General features: G+C 41.4%; 1 protein-coding gene across 1 annotated transcript; it reads left to right on the forward strand.

Moving 5' to 3' along the window:
- The first annotated feature begins 2,763 nt into the window (after positions 1 to 2,763).
- Positions 2,764 to 17,814, forward strand: cpxm1b (carboxypeptidase X (M14 family), member 1b). Its single transcript, XM_084147414.1, has 13 exons — positions 2,764 to 3,181; positions 7,204 to 7,313; positions 7,499 to 7,638; positions 7,768 to 7,852; positions 9,803 to 9,956; positions 10,079 to 10,170; positions 11,440 to 11,563; positions 14,185 to 14,381; positions 14,543 to 14,731; positions 15,903 to 16,197; positions 16,329 to 16,468; positions 16,552 to 16,654; positions 16,837 to 17,814. Exons 1-13 carry the CDS (start codon positions 2,797 to 2,799, stop codon positions 17,139 to 17,141), a joined length of 2,319 nt encoding a protein of 772 aa, XP_084003540.1. The 5' UTR covers positions 2,764 to 2,796; the 3' UTR covers positions 17,142 to 17,814.
- Positions 17,815 to 17,971: the final 157 nt, after the last annotated feature.

The raw sequence follows: 17,971 nt of genomic DNA on the forward strand, positions 1-17,971 counted from the left end.
TTATCAAACAGCCTACCACTGCTACATCCATAGGAACACTAAGACTGAGTGAGCATTATCAAACAGCCTACCACTGCTACATCCATAGGAACACTAAGACTGAGTGAGCATTATCAAACAGCCTACCACTGCTACATCCATAGGAACACTAAGACTGAGTGAGCATTATCAAACAGCCTACCACTGATACATCCATAGGAACACTAAGACTGAGTGAGCATTATCAAACAGCCTACCACTGCTACATCCATAGGAACACTAAGACTGAGTGAGCATTATCAAACAGCCTACCACTGATACATCCATAGGAACACTAAGACTGAGTGAGCATTATCAAACAGCCTTCCACTGCTTAGATTTACAACAGCAAAACTTTTCTGCAGTGGAAAATGAAAGGAAGGAAGGTCATGTTATATTTATTTGTTAAATTTGATTATTTATCAATTTAAATAACGGTGCTACATTCAAAATAACTATTATGTTCAATCAGCCCACTTGGAGCCATAACACCGGGTGCATCCTGCCCTTTTCTGTTACACATGTACAAAACCTTGTGATCTCACGGACTGGCCTGCCTTCAGTCCGTGGTTTACATTGCCACGGTTATCCCGACAATAACACACAATGTTCCGCTATGTTTAAATACCAATGAAGTCAGGGATAAGACGCTAGACTGGTCACATAATTACATCATGGGTTTTTTTGGACACCAGGCCTATTTTTTGTTGACTAGCTTGAGAGCTGGAATAAATTTTCTTTGCGGTCTCCAGCTAGTTCCTCACTCTTCTTTGGCACTTGCGTGTGCTGAACTAAGTGTGCATGTACATTTGTGTATGTGTTTGTATGAGATAAATATGAAAATGTGTTAAAGTTGCACATTACAATAAAACATACAGTATATTTGGTCAAGTCACACAAATTCAGCAGCATTCACAATTTCTGTTATTTGATGTCTCTGGGCATGCTCTCATATCATTGCTTGAGTCCAGTGCTTCAAAGTAAAGGTAAAACAATATTACACCAGGTCTAAAAGGACACAGCAGGATGTTGGGGACGGGATCCAACTAACAGAGCTCCAAATACCTGCACGTGAGAATTCATTTTCCCAGAAGAGAGTAAGTGGGGCGGAACCTGAATGAAGTGTACACTGGAAAACCTGCAACCTGACTCATTTGAATAGCATGCATAACTTAGGGAGGACCGGAAAGTCTCTTCAAGTGTTTGCTCAAATGAACATTGTCCTAACAAAACTTCAATGCATAATGCAGAAACATCCATTTATAATTCCTTACAGGTTGACAGAGAGAAATAAAATAAAAGGAGAGCTGTGAAAGAATGTTTCATCAAGTAAGGTAAGCTTCTGCAGTACAATAGTAAGGCAGGTGTAAACAGTTGTTATCCACCAAGAAGAAATAACATAGGTTACTTCATATATGCCCATCATGTTTAAAAAAAAAAAAAAAAAATCCAATAATTATTTCCTACCTATATAATTTATCAAAACGTTAATCAATCACCTGATGACAATTATGTACAATTATTAAAATTATATTGAGATAAATTAGAGAAGACAGCTACCAAACGTTTTCTTACTTATTATGACTATAATATATTAAGTAGACAAGACAATTGAAATGTTCACAATCAACAAAAGCAAAAAAATATTATTTGGTCCCTACTTTGGCCCTCCGAATGTTCAGCTCAAAATCTGGTCACTGGCGCCATCTAGTGTGTATATCTTCCCTACCACATTTTATCCCATTTACAGAACGTCATTTTACATCAACGTCCACATGCCCTGCAATGTTAATGATACGGATGATCACAATAAACATTCCATATGGATTCCATGTAAAATGTTACAGTTAAATGACAAGTAAGACAGTAATCCTGCTTTCATTTAGCCTTTCTAGGAGCTTTTATCACCAGTTTGTGACAAATGTCCTATACTTGCTGAGCAATGCAACATTGCCTTTGATACATCTGCCATTTGTCCCAGCTCTGTTTTGATATCCCAACAAAAACATTGACAATAAATGCACACTTTATAATTTTATTAACTTAATAGGTTTTAGCAATCATTGCCATGCCAGTCCATGCATGCTCAGTCTGAGCAAGTGAAGCAATGTTCTACGTTTATCTTCTACATTCAAACTGAAAGTTATTCTGTAATACTCAACTTTGGCCACTAGATGGAAGCACTTCCCCATCAATATTTCGGACTTTAGCGTTACTCTGTTCTATTTAGTAATCACAAGCACATCAAGCAAAAGTTGGAGCAGCTTCTGCTTTTTTCTATCAAATTAAAAGCTTAATTGTATGATATGGCTGCCTCATTAGTGTAACATCATGATATTGCAAATAACTAAAAACCGTTTTAATAATATGACAATAATTGTGCAGCTTCTGCTTTTTTCTATCAAATTAAAAGCTTAATTGTATGATATAGCTGCGTCATTAGTGTAACATAATGATATTGCAAATAACTACAATCGTTTTAATAATATGACAATAATTGTGGAGCTATGGTTCAGAAAGTAGACTTGTTGGACAGACAAATTATTCAGTAGGACTGACAGACGTGGCCTACAGTTCCCTCCTTTAATAATAACTACAGCCTTGTGATGATATATTTTACATGTGTACCTTTTTAAACTGTCAAACGAGGGCTCTTATTGTGAAGCTTTTATAAATGTTCTGGACACCGAACATTTATGGGCAGCGGTCCTGTTACTTCTGCATGCGCAACGGATTGTGCTCGGGACCCTTATTATGTAAGTCTATGGGTGGACCTTCATGTGGAGTGGGGGACGTTTAAATTGTCAATATTCACCCGGAATGTCTGAAGGGACAGTTATGGCACAAGCCCTGTACTTTACCTTTGTTTTGTCGTGTTTGATATGTGGATCATATGGTCTCTTTTCATCTGGCAATGGCACAACTACAGTGAGCTCTACAACTAAACCAAATACAACCCGGAGCAATAATAGCGCCAACGCACGAGCGGTAAGGTTGACATCTACAACTACTGCAAAGGTACGGACAACTACTACTAGACCACCGAAAACGACCACCACCGCTAACTATAGTTTCAACACAGAAGACTTAAATGAGGGTATCGACAAGAAAGTGGAAAAAATAGTATGGAACAAAGAACCTGAGGATGAACCATTAGAATTAGGTGAGCAGCATTGAAATGTATTTGCTGATGTAAAATGCAGGTCAACTGCTAAGATAAATGTTAAAACAATATTATGCATTATTATTAAAGTTGTAATGTGTTATTATAGACCAAGGCTATACATTGTTGTAGATTATATATATTTATAGACATTTTTTTATTATCTCATGTGTCTTTCAAGTGTACTTTTTTTTGCAGATATCTGACATCTCACTTCTGCATCAAGTAAATGTGTAATATGTTTGGAAAAAGACACAGCCAGGGCCAGATTACAGAACGGGCACGCAGGGCACGTGCCCCAGGGTCCCGACCTTCATGGGGGTCATAAGCAACTGCAAAGTGTGTAGCATTGCTGGAAGTTTGCTTTAAAACTGCACAATTTTCTCTCATCCTCATGGCAAAATGTGAAGAATAGCATGAGATGAGCTGTAAAACAACAAATTTTTCTCTCTGTCCCATAGCAAAAAAGTGTAAAATTGCAGGAAATTAGCTTTAAAACTACAAAATTATCTCTCAGCCTCATGGCAAAATGTGTATAATAGCATTATAAAACTGCACGTTCTCTCTGCCCCATGCCAAAATGTGTTGAAATGTGGGAAGTTAGCTGTTTTCCCCCCCAAAAAAAGGTTTCCCCCAGGGCCCCAAATGCGGTAGTTCGGCCTTGGGCACAGCCTACTGGTTAATCGCTACGGGATCGGTGTCCCGTATACGGGACGGTTGAGCTAACGTGCACTAATGTGATTAGCATGACTGTTGTAAGTAACAGCAAACTTTGCAGGACATAGACATGTCTTATATGGGCAGAAAGCTTAAATTATTGTTAATCTAACTGCACTGTCCAATTTACAGTAGCTATTACAGTGAAAAAATACCATGCTATTGTTTGAGGAGAGTGCACAACAACAAAAAACGTATCACCTCTGAAGGTAAATAATGTACTTACATTCAGTAATCTTGCTCTGATTTGTCATCCTGAGGGTCCCAGAGATAAAATGTAGCATAGTTTTGTTTGATAAAATCAATTTTTATGTTCAAATGTAGGAACTGGGTTCTACAGTTTGGACCCTTGCTGTCTCTGGCTCCACACCCACCCCGCCCGGCCATCTAGATGTGTGAAAGTTAGTGTATAAGCTAATGATCCATCATGTATGACATTCCTGGGCGTGTGTAAACATACATTTTGTATTACCATATCATTTGTGTATGTTCTCTATAGTTATGTACTTGAAAATGTATCAATTGACCAATTCGGCACATTTGGGCAGACTTGATACAGAATAGTCCAGTATTGCAATGCTTCACTGGATCAATCTGAAACTTTGCACACACAGTGCTGCCATCTAGCGGCCAAAATCTAAATTGCGCCTAAACTGCAATATTATATTGTGGCCTTTCTCTTGCATTTCAAAGATGATAAAACCATTTTTTGTTTATAACGCAGATCTAATGTGTTATATTCTCCTACATTCATTTCACATTTCCACAAACTTCAAAGTGTTTCCTTTCAAATGGTATCAAGAATATGCATATCCTTGCTTCAGGTCCTGAGCTACAGGCAGGTAGATTTGGGTATGTCATTTTAGGCAAAACATTTATTTTTTAAAGGGTCCGATCCTTAAGAGGTTAAAAAGCATCTCAATTTGTATCTTTCATTTCTTACATTGAAATCATTTAGACCATGTCCATCAACAAACAACTCTGAAAACACACATTGAAAACGAATGTGATAAATAACAACTGTGGAGCGCAAGGCAGGGAAAACACGAGTAACAGGGGGTTGTTATGTCAATGCTGCATTGCTGTGGTCTTAGAAACCAAGTCCAGGGGGTTGGTTCTACATTCCCACCTCTGTATGGTGAAGTATTTAGCTTGGGGGTTATCAGGTTGTGATGGGAACCAGCTGTCTTGTAGACACAGACCATCAGAAAACCCTGGGTTAACTGGCTGAGTCAGCTATCTACATTCAGTACCAGAACACCATAGTTCTGCATAGCCTGAGAATGTGTTGTGTAGTCCTTAAGACGGACATCATACTTTCACATTTCACAATGTTCGTCTTTGTTCATGAGATGGTTTGCCTTTTGTAGCCAAGTGGTCCACCAGGAGTGTAAAGGTAGTAAAGAAGCCTAAAAAGATATGGAAGGAGGTCAAGACACCCAAAGTCCTGCCTAAGAAGCGCAAGCCCGAGGTTGTTAAAAAAAGCAAACCCAAAATCATTGGGCGCCCTTCGCTGCCAGTGAAGCCAGTGGGACGTATGTATGGGGAACCTCCCTGAGTGACATATATAGTATGAGAATGGGTGAATGCCCAATAGACAACATACTGTATAGCGCTCTTTTTCCTTACTGTGTACAACGCATGGTACATTTTCATTTCAACTTTGAAATGCATAAATGATAGACAACTGACATTGACAGCATTGCTTGTTGACACAGAGTAGCTACAGTACTAGCAGTAGCAAAACAAAACATTCCCTTGCTTAAATAGTTGTTGTGCTTTTGCAATTGTCCTCCAGCAACTGACCTAGTCTTCTGTAGTATTTCCTGCCCATCCTCTCTCTCTCTCTCTCTTGCTCTCTCTCTCTCTCTCTCTCTCTCTCTCTCTCTCTCTCTCTCTCTCTCTCTCTCTCTCTCTCTCTCTCTCTCTCTCTCTCTCTCTCTCTCTCTCTCTCTCTCTCTCTCTCTCTCTCTCTCTCTCTCTCTCTCTCTCTCTCTCTCTCTCTCTCTCTCTCTCATTACTGCTCAGTGCTCCATGGAAGCCCCTCCCTGTGGGGGAGGGGGGCTGGTGCCCCTGATCTGGTCAGAAATGTGTCGGAAAGAGAACTGGAATTACAGGGGCCAGATGGAGAAGTATAGCCTGAATAAGGAGCTGAGCTGAGTAGGAAGTGTGTGTGTTTGGGGCAGATGGACCATAAGGCCCCAAAGCAGGGGCAAGATATGAGTTTCCCCAGTTTTTCCTCAGAAAAAGGGAGTCTAATCTTTTAAATATTCATGTTGTAGGTTGGCTGATCTGCCAAACTGTTTTTCATCATGACTAATGCACTGGTGAAATGATGATGAGTAACCCCAAAGGCCACTGCATAGTTTGTTGTAATATCTCAACTGCTTTCTGAAATTTGACATTGTCTCTCTTCAAATGATGCCACTGAAGAAACTATACAAATTGTTGAGGTTGGACCTGACTTAATGCATAAAGCTTATACAATGTTTCCTATGCTCTAAATATGAGAGCTCTAAGAAATCATTGAGTCCTCACGTTTGCCAATTCTCCTAACACAAATAGTATAGGAGTAAGAACCCAATTTTCATAAAGATTACTAAAGCATTGTTGACATGAGGTTAATGTCTTTGGCATCACTTCACTAGTTCAGTAGATCAGTTGGCTACTTTACTTGGCAGACCACTGTCAACAAAGTTTTAATCGTTTTAAACCATTAGCTCTTGGAGCAGAGCAGTGCTCTCTGTCACAATGAACCAAGTGGTGAGATCCTGCAGGCCTCTAAGGCAAAAGGGTATTCGGGTTTTAAGAGAGACCACTCACAGCCCTAGCACAGGAACTAGTGTTTAGAGGGCCAGTCGACCAGGCTCAGCTCCTCAGACAATGAGCGCCTGTCTGCTCCTCACATGGAAGCGCAGGAAGTCTCTCTTTCCCTCACTCTTCCGCTCTCTTTCTTGCAAACCCTTCTGCAATCTCTCTCTTCATCGCTTTCCCTCTCGCTCTCTTTCATGCTCAAATACCTTTGAGAATTGCGCATGTATGCACCCACTGGACACTCACTGGTTGAATCAACGTTGTTTCCACGTCATTTCAATGAAATTATGTTGAACCAACTTGGAATAGACGTTGAATTGACATCTGTGCCCAGCGGGCAGTCTCTCAATCTCCCTTCGACTACCGCTCCTGTGAAGGCTTTAAATTCAACATGTCATGTTCATGGACAGCTTTCTTACACGTTAGTTCCATTCCTTCTCAATATTTGACCTGTGTGTATGTGTGACCTTGTTCTCCTCCATGTCTGTCAGAGTGCCCTCCTCTGGGGCTGGAGTCTCTGAGGTTGAAGGACACACAGCTGCGGGCCTCGTCCTACAAGCGCCGGGGACTTGGACCTCACCGTGGTCGACTCAACATCCAGGTGAGACCAAGAACTAGTCTACAGGTCTCTCACCACTGTTAGCAAACACAGCACAATCAGCACTGGCAAATGTTGCTGCCATTCTTACCATTGTATCCATGCATTATTCTGTGGTAACCACCTCTACATCTTGTGTTTAGATTTGTAAAATGCACTTTGTAAATACAATCTGTCTGCCTGGGTAGTCGGGTATTGAGGACGGGGACATCTACGATGGGGCGTGGTGTGCCCAGTATGAGGATAAGAAACAGTGGCTGGAGGTGGACGCCCGGCGACCCACACGCTTCACCGGGGTCATCCTCCAGGGACGCAGCTCAATCTGGAGGTCAGTGGAGGTCACGGTACATATTCACCAAGCCCCCATTGTGCAGTGATATAGCCATAGCAATGAATTTTATATATTGTAAATGTTGTATGGACATTGCTAAATAGTTGCCCCTGTCTTTCCTAACAGTTGGGACTTCATACTCACCTACAAGGTGCAGTTCAGTAATGATACCCTGGTCTGGCAGCCAGCTATGAATGGGACTAAAGAGGCAGTGAGTTGATTCAATACAATACATTAAAATATGATATGTAGTAACCATAATCTATTGCCTTCTTCCCATTACGTTCACTGCAAAATTCAGATATTCAATTTTGTATCTTGAATAGCTTACTATTTTATTCCTCATTACCCAATTGTCAAGTTGTGTATCATTATGTGGTCTAGTGAGGTATTAGTATCTACCATGCTCTGACATCATTGACCAATGACATTCCACTGCCTGTTGGCAAGCTGACCATGGGGCTGAAAGTTTGCCCTGGCCAAAGCTGACTCCACTGTGCCAACCTTGCTAACCCACAAGCCTTACTCTCCATGGGCACACTGTGACAGATTGCACCATCTAGTTACCAGTCTGTGGCTCTGGTTTGGCAAAAGGGTAGATTGAAAATGTGACTGGCAGAGAGACAGAAATGGCAAAATTGGAAGTTATTGTATAATATATTAAAGATGCACTCTGCAATTAGAGAAACAACAAAGAAATGTTCAGCACTTAATTGAATATGAAGTAATCTCTTCATAGAGCATGACTTACAGTGGTTTGCGAAAGTATTCACCCCCCTTGGCATTTTTCCTATTTTGTTGCCTTACAACCTGAAATTAAAATTGATTTTTTGGGGGGTTTGTATCATTTGATTTACACAACATGCCTACCACTTTGAAGATGCTAAACATTTTTTATTTCAAGTTGGATGGGTTCCGCTGGTGTACAGCAATCTTTAAGTCATACCACAGATTCTCAATTGGATTGAGGTCTGGGATTTAACTAGGCCATTCCAAGACATTTAAATGTTTCCCCTTAAACCACTCAAGTGTTGCTTTAGCAGTATGCTTAGGGTCATTGTCCTCCTGGAAGGTGAACCTCCGTCCCAGTCTCAAATCTCTGGAAGACTGAAACAGGTTTCCCTCAAGAATTTCCCTGTATTTAGCGCCATCCATCATTCCTTCAATTCTGACCAGTTTCCCAGTCCCTGCCAATGAAAAACATCCCCACAGCATGATGCTGCCACCACCATGCTTCACTGTGGGGATGGTGTTCTCTGGGTGATAAGAGGTGTTGGGTTTGCGCCAGACATAGCGTTTTCCTTGATGGCCAAATGCTCAAATTTGAGTCTCATCTGACCAGAGTACCTTCTTCCATATTTGGGGAGTCTCCCACATGCCTTTTGGCGAACACCAAATGTGTTTGCTTATTTTTTTCTTTAAGCAATGGCTTTTTTCTAGCCACTCTTCCGTAAAGCCCAGCTCTGTGGAGTGTACGGCTTAAAGTGGTCCTATGGACAGATACTCCAATCTCCGCTGTGGAGCATTGCAGCTCCTTCAGGGTTATCTTTGGTCTCTTTGTTGCCTCTCTGATTAATGCCCTCCTTGCCTGGTCCGTGAGTTTTGGTGGGCGGACCCCTCTTGGCAGGTTTGTTGTGGTGCCATATTCTTTCAATGTTTTAATAATGGATTTAATGGTGCTCCGTGGGATGTTCAAAGTTTCTGATTTTTTTTTTTATAACCCAACCCTGATCTGTACTTCTCCACAACTTGTTTGGAGAGCTCCTTGGTCTTCATGGTGCCGGTTTGCTTGGTGGTACCCCTTGCTTAGTGGTGTTGCAGACTCTGGGGCCTTTCAGAACAGGTGTATATATACTGAGATCATGTGACAGATCATGTGACACTTAGATTGCACACAGGTGGACTTTATTTAACAAATTATGTGACTTCTGAAGGTAATTGGTTGACCCAGATCTTATTTAGGGGCTTCATAGCACGCACCACTTATTTTTTTCATTTCACTTCACCAATTTGGACTATTCTGTGTATGTCCATTACATGAAATCCAAATAAAAATAAATTTCAATTACAGGTTGTAATGCAACAAAATAGGAAAAACGCCAAGGGGGAGAATACTTTTGTAAGCCACTGTCTCCACTATTGGGGTTTTCCTGTACTGTAGGTGTTTGAGGGGAACCAGGATACTGAAACTCCAGTGTTGGCCCTATTTAACGAGTCGTCAACAGTGGCACGCTACATCCGCATCAATCCACAGAGCTGGTACGAGAACGGAACTATCTGTCTGAGAGCTGAGGTTCTGGGCTGTACCCTACCAGGTTTGTCCACCACCATCATCACAACATCCTCCCAACACTAGATTAAGACACAGGAATCATAACCTCAACAATATTCAAATGTTATTGAATTTCCATTATGTTGTGTCTTTCCCCTCCTGTAGATCCCAACAACATCTATGCTTGGCAGCAGACGGAGCAAGGCACCCAAGACAAGCTGGACTTTAGACACCACAACTACAAGGAGATGAGGAAAGTAAGGCCTGATGTGGAGACTTTCAGCACTCACCCATAGGCCACTGGTGTAGTTTGAGGGTTCTTTAGAATTATGGTGGTGCAGATTTGATAATGAACTGACCACATTCACAGCCATACATCAACTCAACTACTTCCTGTTCTCTTCCAACAATTAACAAATATCTGATCAATAAGAATATAGCAGCGACTCTCAACTGGTGGTGGGGGAGGGGGGGGGGGGTCGTGGGAGGTTTCAAATGGGTTGCGGGTGTCTGAGAGAATTATCATTATAATTCCAAACAACTGATTCACCATATTTTAAACCTACACAACAGTGACTTAGAAAATAATAAAATGTCTAATTAAAAAAAATCCTAAACTGGCTAAGATTTTGTGATGTTGAGCATAGCAGCAGGGACATGGCATGCAACAGTTAGCAAGAAACTCCCTCCCTTCACTTCAATCTACTCTCTGTGGCGCGTGACTGAATCTGTCCTGGAAGCAGAGGGTTTCTGGTTAGAGCTCCCTCCCTCACTCTCACCGAAAAACAAATATTTGTAGTATTTTTTTTCTTCTTCTTCTCCTTACTACACTGCCACTACCACTCAGTAAAGAGCTTGAGGTAAGACTGACAGTTACGATGTAACATTGGGCTTGTGTCCACACACACACACACACCGCACTCTCCCCATGTACTCGCAAACTAAACCAGGACTATGTATCCAGTTAACTAAACCAGGACTATGTATCCAGTTAACTAAACCAGGACTATGTATCCAGTTAACTAAACCAGAACTATGTATCCAGTTAACTAAACCAGGACTATGTATCCAGTTAACTAAACCAGGACTATGTATCCAGTTAACTAAACCAGGACTATGTATCCAGTTAACTAAACCAGAACTATGTATCCAGTTAACTAAACCAGGACTATGTATCCAGTTAACTAAACCAGAACTATGTATCCAGTTAACTAAACCAGGACTATGTATCCAGTTAACTAAACCAGGACTATGTATCCAGTTAACTAAACCAGGACTATGTATCCAGTTAACTAAACCAGGACTATGTATCCAGTTGTACGGTAGACAAACTGTACTGTACATACTGAAGCTTCCTTCTCAGTCACACTTAACCATCATAAGGCAGTGTAACGCAATCCATTCCTGGTGGACCTCCTGGAAGCAAATACATTTGCATAACACTGGGGGTCCCACAGGAATTCAAGTCTTTTGCCGATCAGAGAACACCATAATGCTCAGTACCATTTAACTCTGTCCCTCCTCAGCTCATGAAGTCAGTGACCGAGGCCTGCCCTGACATCACACATATCTACAGCATCGGGAAGAGTCACATGGGCCTCAAGATGTACGTCATGGAGATCTCCGACAACCCTGGAAAGCATGAGCTGGGTGAGTAGATGTAGGCCTATTACAGCTTATGAAGTTTCAGCATAAGGCAATACTACATAACTTACAGCCTGGCCTCATAGACTAGACGTAACAAAGTAAATGTAAATCCGGGACACTCAAATTAGTATGATATGTTACGTTTGGTATGGTTACTTAAGGAGAAAAAAACTAAATTTAGAGTGTGCAAAGCTGTCATCAAGGCAAAGGGTGGCTATTTGAAGAATCTCAAATATAAAATATATTTGGATTTGTTTAAAACTTTTTGGGTTACGACATGATTCCATATGTGTTATTTCATAGTTTGGATGTCTTCACTATTATTCTACAATGTAGAAAATAGTCTAAATAAAGAAAAACCCTGGAATGAGTAGGTGTGTCCAAACTTTTGACTGGTACTTTATAGTGTATCATACGAATTGTAATTCGTAACATATCATACGAAATGGATGATGGACATCCACAAATGAATACATACCATACCAAACGTAACATATCATACTAATTGGAGTGTCCTGGATTTACATTTACTATGGTAAGTCCAGGTTGGAACTTATCTGCAGTACCACTGCTATAGTACTTTGTACAGTATGCTCTCAGAGACTGGACTCAACCCTTGTTCACTCTGACATGTCCAAAGTGTTTGCTTTGGGCTCACTGACCACGCTCGGCGCCCATTGAGCCGGTCTACCAGCTCTGGCAACCACTAATACCCCTTGCCGCCAGAACTCATAATGGGAGAGGGAATCCGGAATGCCATAGACAGAGAACTGGTTAGCCTGTGCACTGGAATGTAAGGAGAAACACTATCAAACAGGGGGTGACTAGTCTTCAAATGTCAATGCAAATGTTGGCCTGTTTCGTAAGAGAATAAAAAGCTTTGAATGGTTTTTGTCTGTCAACTTGACCTAATTTTGTTGTTAACCTCCAATTCCCTTGGCAGAGGTTAAGCCAGACTAGCTTAATGTTCCACTGGCAAAATCCTTGGCAGAGGTTAAGCCAGACTCTAGTTTAATGTTCCACTGGCAAAGTCCTTGGCCTTTTCATCTCATGTGCCAGTATTTACAATGTGAACTCACAGTCAGTGGGTTCATGGTGATAGAAATGTGGGGGGGATATTTTCCTATTTTATCTAACCCCAAATGTTTTGCTGTGACACAAGGCTTTAGGTATGCTGCACTGTTACTGTAAAAACTGACCATATAATCAGTTTCATGGCTGTGAAAAACACAGGCAAGATAACAGAAAGGAGAGGACAGAAATGTAAATAGTTTATGTGAGGGTGTCTGAGGTTGTTGTTGTCCAAAGGATGTCCTGTCTGTGATTTACATGCTTTGTAACGATCAGGACCTGTGCCATTCAGACTCTCTGGACAGGTGTTTTCTATCAACAATGCATTGATTCTAGGGGCCTTATTTCAACCAAAACCAGTAACCAGAATTCCAGGATTCCATATCCATTCTTGCTGTGTTATGAGAACACTGTTTTGAACCAACGTGGAATAGACGTTGAATTGACGTCTGTGCCCAATGGGAAGCATATTTTTTGTCTTACAGTATCTCAGAGATCAAGTTAGTTATGATGACTTCATAGGTCATCTAAGAACAACATTCAAATTGTTCATTATTTTCTTATTTAAAGCTATCTAACTATGCCCAGATTGCTGCTTTGAATGGGTGGTGTGTGTGTGGTGTGAATTAGAGAGGGGAGGTTAAAAACATTTCAGGAACGTTGCACTCGGAACCTACAGAAGCCCCTTGAGCATATGAACATACGTGGCTTGTGCTCCTCCAAAGCCGAGAGTAATCTTGCAGCCAAATAATTATTTGTTTGAATAAATGATTAAGTCTGGACCAGGTCGTTAAGTTAGATTCAGTCCAATCACACCAGTGTTGTGTTATGTTCGCCAAGTAAAAGCCACAGTTTTAAATGCTGTTGATTGAATTTATACTCAGCCATATCTCTTTGGCCCCGCCCCTGGAACGTTGTTACTTGACTCAAGGGACGTGGCTCAAGGGAAGTGGTCAAAAACCACAAAGCTATCAAGGGGGGATGTGCTGGATTTCAGAACCGTCTGCCAGTGGATTATATAAGGGCGGCATATTAGTAGCTTCTAACCTAATGGTCAATTTTGTACTGTATATAAACCCTGAATTGCTGATGCTATGTTTTGGCCATTGAGAGTTTTTGAAGCCGCCGGTCGGCCATATTGGCACTACCCCGTAGGAGCAGTCCTCCATAGGAATGAATGGAATTCTACAGTATTTCTAATAAAGGACAAAATTACATGTATTTAGGTATTTTTGTTGTTGTAGTGGGGACAGAAACCTTAGTAATCTCAAAAAAGTATTATGTTTAGCTCACATAATATAATTTAAAAGTATGGATTAAGGTGTCTGTAATATAATAAATGTGGCAAAAACGAATGTAGACATTAATAAATGCATTTGTATAGCTTCCAAAATATTTTTTACAACAGTAGGGGAGTGCCAAGATGGAGGCAAGGAGGCTTCAACACAGCACCCCCTATTAGTCATCTAGTGCATATACAAATCATTGGTCACAACTACTTTTGGAGGCACTGCTATGCTGTGTTTACACATGTGCTTTGTCTCCCTCTGCAGGCGAGCCAGAGTTCCGCTATGTGGCTGGAATGCATGGTAATGAAGCCCTGGGCCGGGAGCTGCTGCTCAACCTGATGCAGTATATCTGTCAGGAGTACAAACTGGGCAACCAGCGCATCGTCCGGCTGGTCAAGGAGACACGCATCCACCTGCTGCCATCCATGAACCCTGATGGTTATGAAATGGCCTTCAAGAAGGTCTCAGAAAACATGTTATAACATGTTTTGTTGTAATATAATATATTATAGTGTTATAACTGAGATTATCTTTTAATGCTCAAATTAAATGGTCAAATGTTCTTTAACCATTCAAAGAGGCCCATGTTAACCTCTGACCCTCCACTCTCCTCCCATCCCAGGGTTCCGAGTTGGCGGGGTGGGCCCTCGGTCGCTATAGCTACCAGGGCATCGACATGAACCACAACTTTGCTGACCTGAACAAGGTCATGTGGGATGCTATTGAATTTGACTACCAAAATAACGATAAGTCCAAACTCATAAACCACTACATCCCTATACCAGAGTACTACACCTCAGAGGACGCCTTTGTAAGTTGACATTTAGAATGCACATGCACAAATCAAATCACCAAATAGTATCCACACTCTGGAATTGTGTTAGAGAATTAGGGAAACCAAAAATGGGAACATTTTCTTAAATCTCCAATTATAGCGCTTGATGGTTTTTGCGACTGCACTTATAATATATAATATGCCATTTTGCAGACGCTTTTATCCAAAGCGACTTCCAGTCGTGCGTGCATACATTTTTGTGTATGGGTGGTCCCGGGGATCGAACCCACTACCTTGGCGTTACAAGCGCCGTGCTCTACCAGCTGAGCTACAGACTTGAAGAAACTTTCAAAGTTATTGAAATGTTCGGTATTGACTGACCTTCATGTCTTAAAGTAATGATGGACTGTCGTTTCTCTTTGCTTATTTGAGCTGTTCTTGCCATAATATGGACTTGATCTTTTACCAAATAGGTATACCCCCCCTCCCCCACACCTTGTCACAACACAACTGATTGGCTCAAACGCATTAAGAAGGAAAGAAATTCCACAAATTAACTTTTAAGAAGGCACACCTGTTAATTGAAATGCATTCCAGGTGACTACCTCATGAAGCTGGTTGAGAGAATGCCAAGAGTGTGCAAAGCTGTCATCAAGGCAAAGGGTGGCTATTTGAAGAATCTCAAATATAACATATATTTTGATTTGTTTAACACTTTTTTGGTTACTACATGATTCCATGTGTGTTATTTCATAGTTTTAATGTCTTCACTATTATTCTACAATGTAAAATATTGTAAAAATAAAGAAAAACCCTTGAATGAGTAGGTGTGTCCAAACTTTTGACTGGTAGTGTATATAGTACTCTAAATACGCCAATTCAAGTTTAGTTCAAAAGTTTCTGAACCCTCATTGGTTTGAATGGTATTCTTTTGAACTAAACTTGAATTGGCGTATTTAGAGTACTATATAGGTAAAGAACATTGAACAGAACAAGGCTATGTCAATAACTCAATTTTGACAAAAATGCAGATACTGTATAACCTTATAGTCCCAAGCTCTCGATTTGTCATGTAGCAATATCCTTGAGAATATATGTCAAAACTATCACACATAGAATATAAACCATTTTAATTGTTGTACTTCACTATACTGTTTGAATGCAATATTCCTGTGGCATTGACCTATTCTCATATCCTATATGCCAGGTGGCCTTAGAGACGCGTGCTGTCATTAACTGGATGCAGAACATCCCGTTCGTACTAAGTGCCAACCTCCACGGGGGTGAACTGGTGGTCACCTACCCTTTCGACAGGACGGAAGACTGGGCACCTCGCGATGACACCCCTACACCGGACAATAGTTTCTTCCGCTGGCTGGCCACCGTCTATGCCAGCACCAACCAGGTTATGTCGAATCCCGACCGCCGGCCTTGTCACAATGAAAACTTCCAACGCTACAACAACATCATCAACGGAGCAAACTGGCACACGGTCCCAGGAAGTGAGAATTCAACCGCTTTTATGGTCATGCATTTTGTGATCTTGTTTATCTCATCATTGTCTTTGTTAAAGTACCTTTTTTTAAGATTTACATTCTTGATTATTTGCCTTAAACCTCTATCTGTTTTCCAGGCATGAATGATTTCAGCTATCTACACACCAACTGCTTCGATGTGACAGTGGAGCTGTCCTGTGATAAGTTCCCCCATGCCAGTGAGCTGGCCATCGAGTGGGAGAACAACAAAGAGTCTTTACTGATCTACATGGAGCAGGTCCGTCCATCAATAGTGTCTGGTGCAGTTTAAACACAACATGATGGTGTTGTTGATCTCTATATTTTCCCTTTCTATTGAAGGTCCATAGAGGACTCAAGGGTGTGATCAGAGACAAAGACACAGAGGCTGGCATTGCAGATGCCATAATCAAAGTGGATGACATCGACCACCATATTAGATCAGGTGGGCTGTCTCCCTCCTCACATGCAAATGTTTTCACGTCAGTAAATGATACAAGAAGAAAACCTCAAAATGATACCGTCAAATTGCCCCTAGAGGGCACTGCAGGAATATGTTATCAAAGGAGTAGGCCAAAGAAGCCAACAACTAACCAGTAGCCATTTTGTGTCCTGCTTCTACTGCAGTTGCTGACGGGGACTACTGGCGCCTGCTGAACCCGGGCGAGTATGAGGTCACGGTGAGCGCCGAGGGCTACAACCCTTCCACACGTACGTGCCGTGTGATGTACGAGCATTACCCCACCATCTGTGACTTCCGCCTCACCAAGACCTCCAAACAGAGGCTGAAGGAGATCCTGGCCAAGGGAGGCAAGCTCCCCAAAGACCTGCAGCTGAGGCTGCGACAGCTGCGTCTGAGAAAACTGAGGGCCAGCACCAAGGCCATCAACGGTCGACGTGCGGCTGCTAGCAGGAAGGCACGGGGGTCGTGATGTTGATCAGGCATTCGGTGAACCAATCACAACACACTTTGTCTGGAGGGTTGTTGTATTTCATTGGCTCTTGTGAGGGAACTTCCTGGTTTAAGTCAGTTTGGAAGTCTTTACACCATGTGGGCAGTTCTGTAGGGCTAGCCTACTGAGATGCAAAAAAAATAACAATGTAAATGTAAAATGCATTGTACTTACGGTATGGTTTAGTGATTTATTTCTGAAGAAAGGGACATATCGTATTTAGATATTTGAATCAGATTGGAGAAAATAATTGCAAACATGTATAACAGGAACAATATTATTTTCACTTGAAGAACTGTTAGTTACAACAACAAATTAAGTGGCATGATGCTGTTCAAATCCACCGTTGGGTAGATATACCACTATTCAAGTAAAATTCCTGCCACAAATTACAGACCAAACTCATGAGACTAAAATGACTAATGTATCATATCATAGAGACAAGAGCTCTACTGTTACAGTCTGGGACTGATAAGAGTTCTACATGAGATATTTTAAATCTATTCAAATGAAATTATATGACTTCTAATATTTGTCTTTCTTTGGTTCATTTTTGTACTACCAAAATGAAATGCTGGCATTTGGATGTCCTTGCAAGCCAAGAGACAACGTTATAAATGGATCCCAAATAAAGCTTTACTTACAACACCAATAGTTCAAACCCATGTCTTATCTTCTATGGAGTTGCAAATCCTGTTGCCGCCGCCATCCTGCATGGCGTTTGCGACTGACAAAGCGACACCACAGGGTAGTGATCAGGGGTAGGACGACACAGGCGAGTGCCACGGAAACGCCCACCCACATCACCA

This window comes from Coregonus lavaretus (assembly GCF_964263955.1).
Source record: "Coregonus lavaretus genome assembly, chromosome: 29".
NCBI classification, from domain to species: Eukaryota; Metazoa; Chordata; class Actinopteri; order Salmoniformes; family Salmonidae; genus Coregonus; species Coregonus lavaretus.

Coding starts and splice junctions, on each gene's coding strand:
- cpxm1b (XM_084147414.1), top strand. CDS start 2,797: ATGTGGAGTGGGGGACGTTTAAATTGTCAATATTCACCCGGAATGTCT. Junction 14,732..15,902: donor ACACCTCAGAGGACGCCTTT/GTAAGTTGACAT, acceptor CCTATATGCCAG/GTGGCCTTAGAGACGCGTGC. Junction 16,198..16,328: donor CTGGCACACGGTCCCAGGAA/GTGAGAATTCAA, acceptor TCTGTTTTCCAG/GCATGAATGATTTCAGCTAT.